A 19,901-nucleotide genomic window follows, 5' to 3' on the forward strand; every position below is an offset into this window, starting at 1 on the left:
GAGACACAAAACGTTCTCGAGAATGGACCTCCTGTTGGTGGACAGATGGACCCTCAACTCCATTATTAATTCATCAATAGGTACTACTACGTGGTCCGACCATTCTCCTATCTATCTAAAACTTGACATCAACGCTCCTTTCAACCCAACTAGAATCTGGCGGAACGACGCAAACCTATTTAATTCTCCTACCAACCAAAAACTTATCGAAAGGGCGTTGGATGAATATTTCGCCATAAACGCAACTTCAGATATCAGTAATTACACGTTATGGAACGCCCATAAGGCGGTAATTCGAGGAGTCTTGATAAAATTAAAAATACAGGACCGAAAAAACAAACAAACAAAAATTTACTCCCTATTAGAGAGTGTTGAAAAACTAGAGAAAGCCCAGCAAGAATCTCCACAAGACATCCAGCATGCAGAATTGATGGCTATGAGAAGCGAACTGAGGAAAACCCTTCTAAATAAATATACCAACAATCTTACATTCCTTAGAGCAAATTTCTATTCCTACATTGACAAGCCATCAAAGCTAATGGCCAAAATAGCCAAAAAGAGACAAATTAAAGCCAAAATTCCATTTTTAAACTCACTCAAAGACCCTACCATAAAAATTTCCCACCCCCAACAAATAGCGGATCAGTTCAGAACTTTCTATGCCAAATTATACAATTTGGCTGAAGATACCGGCACTTCCCAACCTACTGCAGATCTCATAGAGAAGTTCTTAGAGAGGGTGTCCCTCCCTTCTTTGAAGTCGAAGAACGGATCCTTAAATAAGCCAATATCTATTCCAGAAATAACTAAAGCTATCAACGGATTAAAAAACCACAAGTCCCCAGGCCCTGATGGCCTATCAAACGAATATTATAAGAGATTCTCCCCCTCCCTACTACAAGACCTAGCGGCCATTTATAACGATGTAATGAACCAAGGCAAGATGGCACAAGAAATGCTACAAGCCACAATTGTTACCATCCCTAAACCAGGGAAATCCCTCTCATCACCAGCAAACTTTAGACCCATTTCCCTCCTCAATTCTGACGTAAAGATATATTCCAAAATTTTAGCAACTAGACTTCTAGAACTCCTTCCTGGGGTCATACATGACGACCAGGTAGGCTTTACAAAGGGCAGAAATGCAGTGGATGGCGCGAGAAGGACCCAAAACTTGATGGAGCTATCAAACTCGAGTCGGACGCCTTCTCTCCTCCTTTCCCTGGATGCAGAGAAGGCGTTCGATAGAGTCCATTGGGGATTCGCCTTTGCCGTTCTTCGCAAGTTCGAGGTGGGAGATAATTTCTTGCGAGCGGTACAGGCCCTCTATTCCCAACCTTCCGCGAGAGTCCTGGTTGACGGAGCATTGTCCAAACCATTTTTGATAACAAATGGAACCCGTCAGGGTTGCCCCCTCTCTCCCTTGATATTTACCATGATAATTGAACCCTTGGCTGAGACGATTAGAAACTCCCTAAAAGTAAAAGGGATACCAATCGGCATGAGGCAACACAAAATAGGCCTTTTTGCGGATGATGTCCTCATTACCCTAATCGACCCTTTGAACTCTCTTAGAGAGGTATGCAAATGCATCTCCCGCTTCGGCCAAGTCACCTTTTATAAATTAAACTTAAGCAAATCGCAGATTATGGGTTTCAACATAGACAAAAAATTAAAGGAGAGCATACAAAATGAATTTCCTTTTCAGTGGAAAGCAACCATTCCCTATTTGGGAATCAAACTTTGCAGTGCCAAATCAGAGATTATCCTGCAGAATATAAACCCACTTTTTTCCACACTTGAGAGGGAGCTGGAGGAGTTGGGGAGAATAGAGATCTCCTGGTTCGGTAGAATGGCCCTATATAAAATGCTTATCCTACCAAAAATCCTATATCTGTTTCGCATGCTGTCACACCCAATTCCTCAAAACGTAATAGCAAATTTCCAAAGACAGATGTTGAACTTTATTTGGAGTAACAAGAGACCCAGAGTGGCAGCTACCATCCTTTATCAACATAGAAAACAAGGCGGTTTGGGGGTGCCCAACCTCCAGGCCTACTACAATTCGACTATCCTGAGCCAATCAGCCAACTGGTTTAAAAATTCACAAATTCCATCATGGTGTCACATAGAGAGACAAAGAAACCAAAGCAAACCTCTGAGTCTCCTTATCAAAACCGCAGTGATAGGCTTTCTCAATCCAGAAATGCCTTCTTTAATCCTGGAATCAAGCTTCTCGCCTATAATGTTAGCAACCATCCACTGCTAGAACATTCTGGCGTACAAATTTGAACAAACCACCAAAATCTCCTCAACCAGCCTCCCCTTGGAAACATTAACCTACTATACACGAGACTTGAACCTGAGGGAATGGCGCAGACGCGGAGTCCACCTTATATCTGATCTCCTGAATGGAAATGAACCTCGATCTTTTCAATCTATCCAATCCCAGTTTAATCTGCCTGACAAAGAGGCTTTCTCCTACCTGAAAATCTTATCACTTCTCGGCAGTTTCCGCCCAGGATCGTTCTCTTCTCTCTCCCAAACAATTTAGAGACCTTATTTTATAAATGTGCCAACTCTCAAACCTCCATGACAAGGAACTTCTACGACATTATCGCAGGAAACATAAATAAAAAAAAAAAATCCATCTACTAAATTGGGAACGAGATCTTGGAAAAAAATTTGAGATAACACACTGGCTGAAAGCCTTTGAAAGAACAAATAAAGCAACCATATCAGCCAGTTTACTCCAGACACACCATAAAGTGCTATCAAGATGGTACTATACTCCTACAAAATTAGCCAAATGTTATCCAAACACAAGCAAAGAGTGCTGGAGAAACTGCGGATTCGAAGGCTCACTCTATCACATATTCTGGGACTGTCCCTTGATCCAAAACTACGGGCTAGAGGTCTTTGATACAATCCGACTTATAACAGGAGCACGACCCGCCAAAACACCGCAACTAGCTCTCCTCCTCCTGGAAAGCGACTCCCTTCCGCCAGACAAAAGAACCTGGATATGTCATTTCCTTCTTGCAGCAAAGAATAACATAGCGAGGAAGTGGAAAACGACTTCCCCGCCCCTTCTAAAAGACTTATTGGACCCATTATCCGACCACCATTGCTTTGAAAAAATAAACGCCAAAAATAATAACTCTCTACCCAAATTCTATCGCAAATGGAAACCTTGGCAGCAGTTCAAGTTAAAATGTTTGTTTTAATCCTACTTTGTGTACACACTTGAGAAAATGTTTAATAAAAAAATATTTGGGAAAAAAAAAAAAAAAAGATGGTGAGATAAAGCATTTTTTTTTTAAATGCACTGCATAAAATTCTCTCTACATTTGGTATTGCTGTAATCATACTGACCCACAGACTAAAAATTTCATTTTCACTTTTCACTGCACTGTGAATGCAATAAAAACAGATACCCACCGCCTTCCATGGCACAAGTGCGCGTTTTCTTTTTTTTTTTCTCTAATTTCATCTTACTTAGAAATGAAAAAAAGATTTTCAATACATTTTATGGTACGATGCATGCTACCAAAGAAAATTATAATTTGTCCTACAAAAAAAACAAGCCCTCATGTAGCTATGTCATTATACTTTTTGTGAAAGTGTGGGGATGGCATATTAGACATGGACATGTAAGGGTGAATGCACACAGATTTGAATTGCGGAAGATTTTAAGAGCACTGACAAGTTTTGATACTTGGCTATAAGTACACTTCAAGATCAAAAATGGCTTTAGTGTATGTTCACACGTAGCAAAAGTCTGTGGCAAAGGCTCCTCACACGGTGCTTTGAGCCCCCTCACACATCATCTAGTGAGCGCCAAGCTGCTGGTCAGGTATTTGGAAGTGGTATCACCTGCCCAGTGGCTTGGTGCTCACTAGAGGCTGCCAGGTGACATTTATGGCATATCCACATAATATACCATGGACCAGGTCTGGGACCTGCGCTTATCTTTAAAACATGAGTGTCGCCTAACCGTGTCCCATCTCACCATACTGCCTGAGGTGGCCAAGATTTCAGAAACAGATCTAGAGTTCTGTGCTTTTTCTGTAACTCCCACAGCAATGATGGAACACACTAAGCTGTTCTGTTTCCACCTCTCAGAAGTTAAGGAAACAGCCCAGCTTACTGTGCTACATTATTTCGACAACTCATATTCACTTCTGTGGGAGTTCCGGAAACACTGACCGATAATGGTTCCATGTAAAAGGGCCCTTAGTCCAGCCAGTCCTACCATGCAGGGATAATGGTGATGATGGAAGCCCCAGGGTGACGGTCCCATATACCCTCCCAAGAATAGTCAGACAATAAGTGAAGCAGACCAGTGCGGTGTCGTTGTGTATGGCTTTGAAGGTTTGTACTATGTAAGGCAATTTATTTCATTGATGTAAAGAACAAATATACAGTTTCCAAAAAACAAGCATGAAATTAATACCATCCATCTAGATGTCATTACAGAGGTTGTTAAAAATACACCGTACAGGTCAATGTTAATATGTAGAAAAGATGGCAAAGAATTTAATAAACAGGACTACACGGTGAGGCGTTCTTAACACCGTCGCTGCTGGAATAAAATACAGCCGCATTGCTGATGAGAATGTCACTCCAGCAGCAGATTGAATTAGGCACAGGAATTTAGACTTCGATGTGATAGAAAATGTAGAGAAATTGATAATTTGATGTGATATACACACAACTGATTCTGTGATTGTATGAGGAAAGCCTAACTCCATAGAAGTAACTGCTTACGTCTACAGGGTCCTTGTTTCTTCTCTCTTTGCAGCTCCTCCTCGGTGTATTCTGCAGATTGCTTTTCTTCATGTTGCCTAACAGCCAATTCTCTTCGTTTCTTGACCAGTTTAATACAAGTATTGAAATGGTTACAGGAAATGCCTCCTTATGCTGCACAGGCTTCCCCAGTGGTGTACATACACTGAATAGTCACGTCATTAGAGACACCCAACTAGCGTTGGACTTCCTTTGGCCTTCAGAACCGCAGCAATTCATTGTGGGGTCTATCTACAGGTATCAGAGGGGCCGGGGTGTGGCAGGAAAACATTTCCCACACCATTATTCCACCTTCACCAGACTGGACTGTTGACAGGAAGGGTTCATCGGTTCATGCTGCTTGTGTCAAATTCTGAACAGCATGGTGCAGCAAAAATCTGGATTCATCTGACCAGGCAATGTTTTTCCACTGCTCAGTGATCCAATTTTTTGTGCTTTTTCTGCCCACTGGAGTCTCACCTTTCTGTTAGCAATGCCACTCAAACTGGTTGTCTGCTCTTATAACCCACCCATGCTAAGGAATAGAGATGAGCGAGCATACTCGCTAAGCGCAATTACTCGATCGAGCATTGCCCTTAGCGAGTACCTGCCCGTCGGATGAAAAGATTCGGCTGCTGGCAGCGGCGGGGAGGAACGGAGGGGAGATCTCTCTCTCCCTCTCTTCCCCCTGCTGACTGCCGCAACTCACCTCTCACCCGCGCCGGCTATCGAACCTTTTCTTCCGAGCGGACAGGTACTCGCTAAGGACAATGCTCAATCGAGTAATTGTCCTTAGCGAGTATGCTCGCTCATCTCTACTAAGGAACAATGACTTGTGCATTCGATCATAATAGTTGCAGCACCTGCATTGTAATTGGCTGCAATTTGCTTGACTGGGCCGTGCATGTTCTTTAGAACAATTCTTGACATCCACCTCTGACCCCTTTCGCCAATTAATTTTTTACATCCACGGGATCCCCTTTCATTGGATGTTTTTTCTCGATGACACCATTCTCAGTATACTCTTGAAACTATTGCATGAGAAAAACCCTAAAAGGTTGGTAGTTCTTGAAACACTGGCCCAGCTAGTCTAGCACCAATGACCAGGTCTCAGTCAATGCAGATCAGATCTTTCAATTTTCCCATTCTAATATGGATTTAAAACTTATTCGCTTGACTTTATGCTGTACTCTGGGCTCACGAGTCTATTTTCCATACAAGAAAGCTCCAATCGTTAAAGAGCTGGTGTCTCTAATAAAGTGTCTATTTTGTGTAAGAGGATGGGTGCAAAGGTAAAAATCAGGCCCCTTTGGAGTGCTGCTCAACGCACTCCTCACCACATGTGATAGGAAATTCAGGTGCTCCCCTTCTTTACTAACATTGCATTACCTCTGTAGGCCACATCCCTTTACAGGTCATGACCATACATTAAAATGGACATAAGAGCAACCTGGAATGGGCACTCTCTCCCCATAGTAGCCACAGGGGCTACCCTACCTGTAAGGTATATACACCTTTGGAGTTTCCTTGTTCTTACAACTCTTCTACTAGGCAACATGAATCCCGAGAAGTCTACACAAGAACCTCAGATTACAAGACTAGGGGGAAAAGCTGCAGAGACCAGGAATGTTGAAAAGTAGTTGATGTCACTTCAGATCCCCATAATTTCTTTTCAAAGGCCTTAAATTACCAATAGGGTCACAACAGCCGAACTGTAATATATATATATATATATATATATATATATCTCAAGCTCTTGGGCACAATGGATCTGATAAAGCAGTGATATAAGTTTTTAGTGGTGAGGGCGTTAGAAGTTGAATGCCTACAACCCCTTTACTGGTCTCCGATATCTTTGGTGATGTGTGTAAGCTTTCCAGAAAACATTTCGAGAGACGTAAAATGTTTTCCTGCTTGCTGTTGGCACCACTCCACCAAGTTGGTTTTTATAGTCAGTTAAATATAGAAAAAAAACTGGCTCATTAAGTGCTTTACAGCAGCAGACTGAAGTTAGCAGACAGTGCGTGTTGCTGCTATTGTAAACAATTTACCCATAAATATTTCTGGTGTCAGGTGACACTTGGGAGCAAAGCATATGGCAGTTTTCTTATCTCTAGCTTGAAGCATAAAAGACACTTTGGGTATCATTGAGGAAATTTTCATGTGCACTTTGCAGGCCACTAGAGTGGAGGCTGTGTTTTTTTTTATGTCAACAGAACATAACAGTATATATATTTAAAAGTTGTAAAGTCTATGAAGAAATTGTGTTTAGGCTGGGTGCATACACTATCCTATCCAAAATTGGACACCTGAACAAGATTCAATAGTAGTATTTTACATAGGTTAATCCTTAGCAGGGTCTCATTTGATCCTAATGACATCAAATACTTAAATAATCACTTCAGCTGGTATTTCCCTCCATTCATCCTGCAAATGTCTGGTGAGTTGTCTCAAAGAAGATTGACATTTTATATTCCCTGATCCGATGTTCTAGTAAGTCCCAAAGAATGTTCAGTTGGGTTCCAATTGGGACTCTGTGCAGGCAAGTCCAATCATGGAACATCCAAATCCTCAAACAAACGTTAAACAGTGGTGGATTTGTGACAAGGCTCGTTGTCTTGGTGGAAGTATTGCTAACCATTCCCAGAGTATTGTCACATTGTCAGCAGCACATTATTGTCTGGAATGTCAGGGTTCACCTTCATGTTCATGGTTCTTGTCACAACTACCAATGGACCAAAGACATAAAGAAACCTTTGCCGTACTTAACTGTTGGCACAACACATTCAGGCAAAAGTCCAGGCCTTTTCTACACCCAGGTCCGTCCATCTGATTTAAAGATGGAATAGTGTGATTTGTCTCTCCCTAGAACAATCTTCCATTTCTCAACTGTTCAATGACGATGCTCCTTGCACTATTGTAAACAGGTCGTTGCATTTTCTTTAAAAGAACTCATCAGATGTTTGCAGGATGAATGGAGGGAAATATCAGTAGAAAGTATGCCATGGATAGTATCCCGTGTCATTAGAGCCAAAAGAGGCCCCACTAAGTATTAACATATGGAAATAAATACTACTTTTGATTCTTGCTCAGGTGGTCGATTACTTTTGGTAGAATAGCATATATTAATGACTGCCTGGTTACTGTACATAGAGGCAGGTGGGCTAGAATGATCCCCGGCCCGCTCCGCCTCCATTCACTGAGCGATGATTGTTACTGTGTAAAAGCACAGGAATGATTATCACTGGGACGGCCTGTCAGGTATCTGTAGGAACTAGGGCTGACAATAGAGGAGGACAAGGAGCAGTTGCTCTGTGCAGCCCCATCCATCCTTGGTGTAACTTCAATCATGGGGCTGCTTATACAGATGGAAATACAAGTAGATCTGATGCGGCTGCACACAATCTCTGCTACTGCACCTCTTTGACCTCGTTTCCGCTTCAGCATTTGTTATCTGTTTAAAACCCCTTTAAAAGGAAGCCTATCATTAGGATTGGCCATCACTTTTGGAAGGTGGAGGTCCTCCTGCTTGGAACCCCCACTGATCCTCAGAATGAAGATGTCCTTCACAGTATAGCAGTGAACAGTGACACTGTCCACCCTTGGCTTCTTCATTTTCGGGGATTAAGGGGGTCAGATCACAAGCGATTATAAAGTTATGGCTTATAGTATCAATATGGCATAACATTAAGACACAAGAATACTCTTTTACAACCACTTGAAGGTGTTCTCTGGATTATTGTGTTTGCCAATTCACTACAGTTTGGTTTTTTTGTTTCTTTGTGCTCATACTTTGTAGTAGGAGGTCCTTAGAATAGTCCTGGGAGAGCAAATTAGTGCAAGGCCCAGAGAACTCACTTAATCCAGTCTAGAGCCCTGAGTAACATTGGCCATGTATGGTAGAATATATATTTCTATTGGGGTGCAATATATGAACCAATATTTGCAACAAGTGGAGCAATGTACAATTTTTATGGGCTCACATATTCCCCCAATGTTGCCTAAATGATACAAGAGTAACATTAACAACTACTGACCTAGAAACATGTCCCACAAGTGTTCCAGCTAATGCAACAGGGCCATTTCCTCCATGGTCAGCCAAGCTCAGAAGCTAAAACCTCCCTTGCCTAACAGCAACCATAAGGCTATGCTCACACGGAGCAGAATTGGCTGCAGATCTGCAGCATATTTTACCATTTCAATTGCATTAAATTGAAGGGGTCAAATCTGCAGCAAATTAGCGATGTGTGAACACAGCCACAGGGCTTATTCCGACATGCGTATATAGGCCGGGTTTTCACGCCCGGCCGATATATGCTGTCCCTCTCCGCAGGGGGAGGAGGTGGGCTGGGAGCATTGCACTGAACTCCCGCCCCCTGTCACTGTTTGCAATGGGAGGGGTGGGGGTGGAGCTAAGTTCCACCAAGCCCCTCCCACTGCAAATAATGGAGAGGGGGCGGGAGCTCAGTTCACTGCTCCCGGCCCGGTTCCATCCCTGCAGAGAGGGACAGCGTGTACTGGCTGGGGGTGAAAACTCATCCGATATACGCATGTCGGAATAAGCCCTAATAGTAACTGTGGTCCTGCTGACCGTAGCCCATGGAGTCTACCTGCTTATGCTCAACACATAGCGAAAATATAGGCCTCCCCCATAATAGCACTCGTTAACATGGCATTCTCTTCACCTTAAAATAAGGTGTAATATCCTGTTAGGTTATATACATTTTTTAACTCTTTGTCAGCTACAGCGACTCCGTTCTAAAGATTCAGTGTGAGTTCATAAAATATCCATCTGGTAAACTTTGTAAAAACAACAGTACAGTTCATTACATTACAGAACAAAAAAAAGGAGTAAAACTACGACACTTCCCGGAGGATCAGAGGCAGCAACAGAGAACATGTAAAATATGTCCAATTCTGTCTAAAAAATAAATATGGAGTAATGTACCAGCCGGCGCCATGCCCTGAAGAAGGAAAGTAGGAGTCCCAGGCACGGGCACTTTGTCAACTGTGGGTAAAGTGCTTTCTTTGTACAGGATGCAAGAGCGGATCACAAAAAGGTCCTTTATTTTCGGAAGGGAGTAAGACGGCTGATGTTCTGCCAGAAATTGGAGGGTTTGCGCTTGGGTTCAGCAAGCATGAAGACTTGTTGCTGTGGGAGGTTGGCAGGCAATGTGGGATGCTTCTGTCTCATCCAGAAATCATAGTATGTCCTATTAACGGCTGGAAAGTGAAATGAAACAGGTTCTGTGAGAACGGGCTTGTATCTAGCAGCTGCTCAGCGCATAGTAATCAGCTCTGCAGTCACCAATGAGCTCATCTCGTGCAGAAAGAAATGGCTTTTCAGGAATGTCTGAAGCAGGGAAAGGTTTTTCTACAGCAATGTGAGGCGGTAAAGGGTTAAAACTAGAGATGAGCGACCGTGCTCGTTTAGGACAATTAATCGATCGAGCATCGCTTTTTTTCGAGTAACTGCCTAATCGGGCGAAAAGATTCGGGGTGAGCAGGGGGTTGCACGGGGGAGCGGGAGAGAGAGAGCGCGCTCTCCCCTGTTCCCCACTGCTACCCCCCACCGCCCCCCAAATCTTTTCGCCAGCGCAGGCAGTTACTCGAAAAAAGCGATGCTCGATCGAGTAATTGTCCTAAACGAGCGCGTTCGCTCATCTCTAGTTAAAATATAAAGCGGACAGCCACATTTTAGCACCCTGTTATTTTTACGGTGATACGGGTGATAAAATTGCGCGATGCGAGAGTAAGTGAAAAAGCACAGAATTATGAAACCAATTTGAATGGTTTCGTTCCCATTTGCGCTAAAAAGAACAAAACATCGCAGCATGTCCTATCCTTCCGTGTTTTTTTTGTCGCCTATGGAGCCTCCTTTTTATCGCATCGCAACACACGAACTTGCAATTTCCGTGCAGTGCAATGCCTTTTTAAGATTAGAAAGTCCTATTGACTTTCACGTAAAAAAAAATCACAGGTGGCAGCGATGCGAGATTATTCTTAAGAAAAAGCAACGCTGACTCTCAAAAATAGTGGGAACGAATCGCGATCGCCCATGTGAAATTAGCTTTAGGTGCAACGTTCTGCTGTGTTAATTATTTTCTTAAAGGGGTATTGCAATCTTGGGGAATCCTATTTCAATGTCTTCAATACCAAAAAACAATTGCGCTCATCCATAAAATGTTGATTTCCAAAATGCTCCGTTCTCCAGATATTGATTCCTCTGGTTGTTTACTGCTTGCTGCCAGGGAAACAGACCACCTCTTATATGGAAAGAAATACTAGAGCTCAATGGTAGATGGCGGCTGAAAGCTAGTGTGCAGCGCTCCTGAGATCCCGGCCATCAGATTTAGCCCCCTCTGCTGTTTCTAGCCATACTAGAGGTGGTCTGTGTCCCTGGAAACAAGTGGTAAATAACCAGAGGGTAGAGGAATCAATATCTGGAGAACGGAGCATTTTGGAAATGAACATCTTATGGGTGAGTACATCTTTTGTGGTTTTGAATACACTGAAATAGAATTTCTGAGACTGGAATGTCCCATATAGGGGTTGGGGATCCAGGTTTCTGAAAGAGTTCCAAAGGACATGTATAGACATATGAATACATGATAGTATTTTATCAGTCACCAACAGAGGGAGCTAAAAAGCTTATTCTATACTGTGTTTAGACAGTATATAGTAATCTTTGAAGCTCCCTCTAGTGGTGGAACAGTCAGAATTTTATCATTAGAGGGGTTGACCCATTTGTGGCTATGGATAACGTATCCTCAGGATTCACGGCTTGGGACCTCTAGCCGATCAGCAGCTCCTTTGGCTGGTGTCTCTGCTGCTGAAAGCTCCCTACATTGTGGTGGCCTGGATTGGTATTGCAGATTGAGTCCCATTCACTTCAATAGAACTCGGTCTGCAGTACCAACACTGGCCACTGTGCAATGTACAGAGTGGGCTGCTTCCTGCGGCAAAAGACTTCAGTACACAAAGACACCAGTCAGGGGAGAAAACTAATCCAGGGGCCCCTTTTAAAGTATGTAGAAGGAAACTGCACAGGATGGGCCACGGAAGAAGTGTCTCAGCACCACACTTTTATGAAAGCTGTCTTTGTTGTCCATAGCAACCAATCACAGCACGACTTTTATATTACGCCAGCAGTATAAGAAATGAGAGCTGCGCTGTGATTTGCTGGGCTACTTTTCCATGAGCCACCATGTCGATGCTATGGTGATGATGAGCATGTAGTTACATAATGCATTGACATATGGGCAGAGTTTTTGAAACCTCTGAGCAGGAAGCGCTGGCTGAAGACTACAGACAAGTGTGCCAAAGCTGTAGAGGTGACGTGCGTCGAAGCAGAGAGCACCTCTTGAGTAATGTATTGTTTTTTGTTCTTTTATTTTAATGCAGATAGGGTTAATTTTTAGGGTAGGGCTTATATTTCATCCACCCCGAAAATCCTGTGTGATGCGTTTTTAACATTAGAAAGTTGCATTGACATCCCCTTTAAAAAACGTAGCGATATCGTATGAATAAAAAAAAACAAGTAAAACGCAAGTGTGCAAGAGCCCTTAGGCTGGGTTCATTCGGGGCGGATTTTCCACGAAAATTCCATCCGTAATTTGCCGCGGCAAATCCGCTTGTGGCCACTAATCCCGAGATTAGCCAGCCATGTGTACGAGATTTCTCAGAAGGCAGATTTGCCGGCCGCAGTATGTTCATTTTTTTACTTCTTCCACTTCGGCCGCACTCTCCTCTATGAGAGCGCGGGCCGCAGTGGAAGAGCGTGCGGCCAGACTGCTTCAAAACCCGCGGCTAAGTGCCGTGGGTTTTGAAGCAGCACTTCTCCCAGCGGAAATCTCGTGTTTGTTCGCTGCGGCCAAACCGCGAGATTTCCGCCGGGAATCTGGCATGTGAGAACCCAGGCTTACAGTTTCTCGGGCTGATATTGCGCTCGCCCTTTTTTAAATACAGCCTAGGCTAAATTTGCGCTGTATGACTTCTTCAGTTGCCTATGATCTCATCATCTGTACGCACTCACTCACCTTTTGGTTTTCCCGTGGGCCGCGGTTTATTGGCGTTCATCATTGCCTGCTTTCGTTGTATTTCACTGATGCTGAAACCTAGAAACAGATGCAAGTTGGCTGTGACAGTGCTGGAGATTCGTGAGTCATACAGGCTTAAGGCTAACAGAAATAATATGTTGACGTTGCCAATAATATAAACAACCCAAGAAATACAGGTCTGAAATGTATTCAGTATGCAGCGATGGATACTAAGCATGGCAAGATGATAGTTAATGATGCCGTATGATGGTGCAACTGACTGTAAGGCAGCAAGATGCATAATGAGGCTGCCATGGACTAGGGGGCGCGCTTAGGATAGGAAAAGGGGGTGGTAAGAAGTGTATTGGGGAAAGAGGAAGAGGAGGAGCGTGAGAGTGAAGAGAATGCCCACCAACCCTCCCAGGAGTTTGAGTGAAGAGGAACACTTTCGTGCCGGAGTTATGAGTCATAGGATATCAGGATTTTGGAAGTCGTCATGGCTGTAGGCGGAGGCGGAAAGTTCTTTGTTAGGAAAAGGGCGGTTCTTCAAGCCTACTATATCTGAAGGGCTCTCAGGCACCTCTTGGACTCATGGAGGTTTTGAAGCATGGAAAGGTTTTAAAGTTTTAAAGTTTTAAAAAGTTTTAACGGAATGTTAAAGGTAAAAAGTAATAAAGCTATGGCCTACCCCACTTAATAAGCCATTTGATACATGGAGTTGTGTTGTTTTAGGTTAAGAGAGGGAGCAGGTTGGAAAACGGAGCGAGTACCCCCAGTCCTTGGATTAATGGTTCTACCACTTTCACCACATCTGGGACTTCGTGATTTTTAGGCCGCTTTCACACGGGCGACAAATATGTACGATTTTCTCGTGGTGTGACAGCACTACAAATCGCATGTATGTGAAGCCCATGCTTTCCTTCACATTAGTGATGTTTTGTAGACTGCTGCATTGCAAGAAAAACGAATCACAATATGCGCTATACACCTCCGATTTGTGAGGTTTTGTAGCCCATGTTTCCCTATGTTTAATGGAACCAGCAGCAGCATCTGTGTGTGTCTCTCTGTCTGCCTCTGCATCTGCTCCATCCTCCTCTTTCCCCTCTACTCTCCATAGACTTAAATGAGCAGCAGCTGTAATCTAATCTCTCAGTAAGTTGATCATCTATCTTGTCTCTGCTCTTCTAAAGACAGATTTTAGTAGTATTTCAGAGTAAATGATCAGTGCAGCAGATAATGGAGAGGAGAAGTTGGAGACATTGGTCTCTAATCTGATTTATTACAAAGTTATAAACTAAGTTGTGCTGCTGTTAGGGGACAGGGAGCCCAGTGAGGTATTTTTTATACTCCCCTGATCCCTGGGTCCTGCTACTGAAGATTGCGCCGGCACTGCACTGCAAATTCAACTCTTTTCACGGCGTCGTACGTGCGCTCTCCCATACAATTCTATGAAGGGATCCAGGGAGCAGGGGAGTATAAAAAAAAAATCACATCCCCCGACTCCCTGTAACTGCACTCTAACTTAGTTTATAGTGCTGTGAGGACGTGATCGGCTACCTTTAAGGTAAATGTAGATATTGGCGTATGGCGTACAGTATGTAACCCTTTATTGTACACTTACCTGTCTGCTCGTCTAGCAGCACCTGTTTCCTTTCTTCCTCAAACGCTTGCATCCAGCGCTGCTTCTGCTCCGGCTTCTTGGCCAGAAACAGATGAACCTCCTCAGAGACTTTACTCTGCAGCTTGAAGGCATTCTTCACAGTAATGTTGAAGTCCTTGTCTTTGCCGTCCTCTAAGTTTATGACTTCCATCTCATCCATGTTGATCTTGCCTTTGTAATACAGGATGTCTCGCCGCAGAATATCCTGATAATTGTAGAACAAGATATAACCACAGCCATGGCATCATTTTCATCCCTATACCAACTGCTGTATCATTATTATCTATTACCCTTGCTAATGGGGTGTATCCCAACACTTTCTGAAGCTGTCCAATAGACTGACACTTTCTATTGACAATGGAAAATTGGCAATTTATTCAGGAGGAACAACAGAGGTACAACACAAATTCTAAAAAAGGTGTTTCAGCAATGTTATTTACTAAAGCAGACTTGCCAGGCGAAGTGACAATGACTTGTCATATCATGCTGAATAATTCATTGTTTTTCTTCTAGTCCCTCTTGTTTGGTCGCAATCCTTCCCGTTACTTTCAATTGTCATGTGGGCCATCTCCTATATATATATATATATATATATATATATATATATATATATATATATATATATATATATATATATATATATAATATAGTGAGCTAGTATTACCTTGGACAGTTATTCCTTTCTATCTGAAACTTTTTGGCAGTGTCCTCCTACCAGGCAGAGATGATACTGGCTCATGCCAGTCATGTGATATGTTGATGCCTTAAGGGAGTGTTAACATAGAAAGTGAACTGGGAGAAAACGCAGCATCAAATTGGTGTCTAATAAGTATCAGGCAGGAGACTGCACTGCATGGAAGTGACTGCAATACACAGAGGAGATCTCCACCAGAGTGTGACAGGCAATCGGGTGAAGGGGAAAGGGATGGGGAAAAAAAGGGGTTTTGGAAGAGTGGATCCTCAAAGATTGTTTCTAGGGTTAAAACATTTTTAACCCTGTGAAAAAAAAAGTTTTCAGCGTTCTGATTGTGCCCAAATCTCTTTCTCTGTAGCCGCAATTACTAATATAGAACATAAAATATACCAATAAGGCCTGAAATACCTTTTTGCAGTACACAATTTGATGATCGAAGAGAAACACTATCCGCTGTTGCCCCTTTGATTGAAGCTGGGAGAATTTTGTTAATTCACTTGAATAAATAAGTTCTGAGCTTCTTGTCAGGATATCGTCACCCTGTGATAAAAAACAAACTGTTTTTAAAATAGGCACTTTTATGGAGGTCCATTAATCCAGCATTTGATCATTTGGAATGTCTCATTATTCAGCAGAGTACTGTGATAAAAAGTGGGATTTTACAGGAACAGAAGGCGATTATCATAAAAAAAAAAAAATAATTGAAACGAGCGAAAGTGAAGGCTAATCGTTCAGTCTAAAGTGAGCCAATGGTTGACCGACGAACAAGAATCCTTCGCTTCTCGCTCGTTGTTCATTTCATGCAGGTATACAAATCATCCTTGGCTTGTTCGCTTGTCATTCCGTTTAAGCAGCGTTTGTTTAGTCTTTGACATTCATTATGTTGGAACGTCCAACGATAAATCTGCCAGTCTAAACAGGCCGCACGAGAGCCAGCGGGTTAGCGGCGACGTCACTCGCTTGTTCGCCCGTGCAAACACGAATTAGCTCATCTAAAAAGAGAAATCTTGCATCGCACTCGCCTACACATCGCACACAATGTAAAGTGTTTTCCGGCCTCATTGAAGACAATGGACAAGATAGGACATGCCGCAATTTTTTCCCACACTGCGATGCAGGAAAAAAAAATACATTGCTCTTGTGTATGACCCTATTCAGAAAATGGGGGTCATATGTGTGCAAGTTGTGCCCGAGTTTCTCAATTGCAACTCATATATGGTTGAGTGCCTTTGAACTAATGCTAGGACTACAAGGTAACTTTAATGCAATGGTCACGGCAGTGAACCTCCGAAAGAAATCCTTGTACTACTTATATCGAAGGGGAAAAATATATAATAACTTACTTCACTAGGGGGGTGTTGAATAACATCCAACTTCCCCCCCAAATCTAAGCCAGCCAGGCGCAAGTTAGGAAAGTGATTAGGAGAAGTTCTTCATCCAAGTCTTTTATTAATGATGCTATCAAGTGTCACATAGACTTCCAAGTAAGAAGGCAATGCGTTCCGGGGGCTCAGGACCCCTTTCTCAAGCCTGGCTGCCTACTCGGCTGTCTATGTGATACTTTATAGAACCACGGAGTGCAAAAAATCCAATGAGCTGCAGACTTTGTGTTATATATATTTTGCGCTTTCTTCCTGAGAAGTCATAGAAGGCACAATATGCTCTGTTGGACCTGGCGCTGCTGAAGACATTCTATAGTCTGGCACCATAATTGATGCCGGATTAACGGTAGTTTACTGTAATAATCGAAATGCACACGCAAAAACGAAAAATGGGAACTAATCCATTGAAAACAATTTGTCCTATCCTTTGCGTATTACGCGCGCAGATTTTGGGCGAGCAAACAAACTCGTGCGAGTCCGCCCTAAGAGTCGGGTAGGTGATAACAATAGGAAGGTCACCCTGTGAATAGACCTGCAGATCTCATGTGATAAGCAGCCTGTACTCTGCTGACAGATCTGTAATAGCAGCCATAGAGAATTTGAAATTCTCCACATTGTTGCAGGATTTGGGTGCCTTAGAGCAGTTGCTACATAAGCACTTGTCCCGGCAATCTATTCTGGACGGTGGAGCTTCCCGGCTGGTCTGTAAGATGGTGACGGTAACTTTTAAGGCTCCTACCTCCCAGTCCTCTATGGAGCTCTGCCAGTGGGCTATCTTGTCAATGTTTTCCAGTCTTCTCTTCCGCTCATTAATTAGTTTAGCGACATTTTTCATGGCATTCAATGCAGCTTCAACATCTGCAAAATCCCTGTATGGAGAGAAGATGTATTAAGACGTATGCAGCCATACGGCTGGGGACAAACACCAATCAAAGTTCCACAAAGGTACATACGCTCAACTTTTTTAAGCACACACGGTTCACTCCTCACAGCTGCTTTTCTACATAGTCTACACAGGTCTCATTTACATGGCCGCATGTGAATAGCGTCCAAGAATCTGGGGTGCAACCTATATCAGACACCCGTCTGTGCGCGGTCCCAACTGTGGGGACAGTGGACATTGCATCCGTCATGCAGACATTTTTTTTCACATGGACTATCGGTCCGTGTGAAAAAGTGCCGATGTGAATGTCCTATAGGCTATAATGGGTCCGTATTCGGCCCATGAAATACCTAGCTGTCTGATAAAGGTCTGAGGGTGTATTCACACAGGCGTGTGCGATTTCAGTCTGTGAAAAACGCAACAATTTCAATGCTTGTGTATGTGTGACATCCGTATGTGTTGCGTGCGTGCATTTTTTTATATCCGTGTAACATCCGTTTTTTTGTCAAGTACACAAAAAAATAACTGAAGGAGGTTGAATTTTTTTTCCAGAATTGCGTAGCAATTAGTGAAAAAAAGAACAGTACTCGGATGCCATGCGTTGACATTGACTTGAATGGGCAATTCTGGTCCACGAAAATGGACCAGAATCGTAAATGCATTTTTTTTATTAATACATGGACCATCAGTTTGTGTAAAGCACAGAAATACGTGTGCAAATAGCCCCATTGACTGTAATGGATCCGTGTGCTGTCAGTTACACACACAGATTGGAAATATGCTTGTGTGAATAAGCCCTAAAGAGCAACATGTTTTTTAGGCCCTAGTGTGTTTTTTCTACCCACAACAAGCTCCATCCCTATCATTAAAGTGACTGTTTAATCCAGAAACAAAGATGGCTGCACCAGCTTCTCTGATCACCTGGTGCCCACTGTGCAGTAGTATGCATCATCAGTCTAAGACACTACATGCTGTTTTGATTGACCAGTGCTGCCCACATGAGCAGTACTTGCCAGTCAGAACAGCATGTAATGTCCTAGACAACCCATGCATGCTATGCAAAGTGTGCATCAGGTAGTCACAGAAGTGGTTCGGCCATACTTTTTTCTCCAGGACTGGATGGTCCCTTAAAAAGAAGTTGTCCCATTTTTAGCTGTTTTGCAGCAGGAAGCAGACAGCTCCGAACATTGTGCAGTGGCCCAGGTTGGTACTGCAGGCTGAGCCTTATTGAAGTGAATGGGTCTCAACCGGCAGTACCTAACCTGGCCACTGCACAATGAACAGCACTGTCTGCTTCATGCAGCAAACAGCCAGAAGTGGAACAACACCTTTAATAATGCTTTTCTTCCTTTGACTTCAGTTTGATGGGTAAATAAGGAAATGCAAGAAGTAAGACAGCAGAGGAGGCTGACCATACACTTTAGATAACTATCGGCTGGTGGTGTATCTCCTCGGACATCAAAAAGATCAGACATGTTGAAATTCAATATGATCCAGCCTTCTCTCCTTGACATCTGCTGTTGGGGAATAATTGGGACACCACTATACACATTAGATTGTCAGCCGGTCCCAGCAAAATTGGTGGGTTTGGCTGACATTCATCTAATGTGTATAGCCACCTTTTACTTTCTGTGTAGTAAAAGCCAAACACACCATAAGGGTAAGTCCACACAAGGCGGATTTGCTGTGGATTTTCCATGCAGACTGTCCGCAAGACTGATAAAGGTGCATGGCTCGTTAAAGGGGTTTTCCCACATCTTAAAGTTACTCCATAAGCACCCTGTCCATCCTGGTTGCTGCTGATCAGGACATGTGACTACTGTAGCCAATCACTATCCACAGCAGTGACCTTCTATAGGCAGTGATTGGCTGCAGCAGTCACATGTCCTTATCAGCAGCAATCAGGAAAGACAAAGTGGTTGTGGGGCAATCCTCTAAGTGCATCAGAGTTGTGCCTTGGCAAAAACAGGGCATATGGGTCAGTTGGAAATGATCAGGTTAGCATGGTGAAACAGTAAAGTATATTAGAAAGTTGCATAACTTTTCATTATACAATGAAAGTTTTCTAATCTGGCATCTGCTATTCTAGAAAGTCTGCTTAAGGGCTTCTACCCACTAACGTTTTTTTAACGCTGCGATATCTGTGTTTTTTTACTGCAACTGTCAATGTGACTTTCTAATGTTAAAATCGCATTGCACAAAAATCGCAAGTTTCCCTGCAATATCACAGCATTGAAAAACACAAGTGGGTAAAAGCCATTACCTCTACTTGTTTCCAGCATAGATGTGCAAAACAATCCAGAATATTTGATTATCAGATTTCATCGGTGTCGGATTAAAAGGAATATTACTGTGCAAGTCTAAATATTTGAGAAAATCCCTTTAACTCCTTAAGGACCAATCACAGTACTTTTACAGCGCTTGGTCCTGGGTTTTAATCCCAGCCGATGGCAAA

The 19,901-nt window shown here is 43.0% G+C and overlaps 1 protein-coding gene across 1 annotated transcript in view; it reads right to left on the reverse strand.

The window, feature by feature from the left end:
• Positions 1-9,718: 9,718 nt before the first annotated feature.
• LOC136624120 (uncharacterized) overlaps positions 9,719-19,901 on the reverse strand; it is a 132,716-nt gene continuing 122,533 nt past the window's right edge. The window contains exons 10-14 of the mRNA XM_066598236.1: positions 17,303-17,432; positions 15,590-15,721; positions 14,449-14,692; positions 12,828-12,905; positions 9,719-10,011 (exon numbers count right to left, since the gene is read on the reverse strand). Coding sequence (XP_066454333.1) covers positions 9,854-10,011; positions 12,828-12,905; positions 14,449-14,692; positions 15,590-15,721; positions 17,303-17,432 — 742 coding nt within the window. The 3' untranslated portion in view covers positions 9,719-9,853. The remainder of the gene's footprint in view (positions 10,012-12,827; positions 12,906-14,448; positions 14,693-15,589; positions 15,722-17,302; positions 17,433-19,901) is intronic.

The sequence above is a fragment of the Eleutherodactylus coqui genome, chromosome 1 (assembly GCF_035609145.1).
Source record: "Eleutherodactylus coqui strain aEleCoq1 chromosome 1, aEleCoq1.hap1, whole genome shotgun sequence".
In the NCBI taxonomy this organism is placed as follows: Eukaryota; Metazoa; Chordata; class Amphibia; order Anura; family Eleutherodactylidae; genus Eleutherodactylus; species Eleutherodactylus coqui.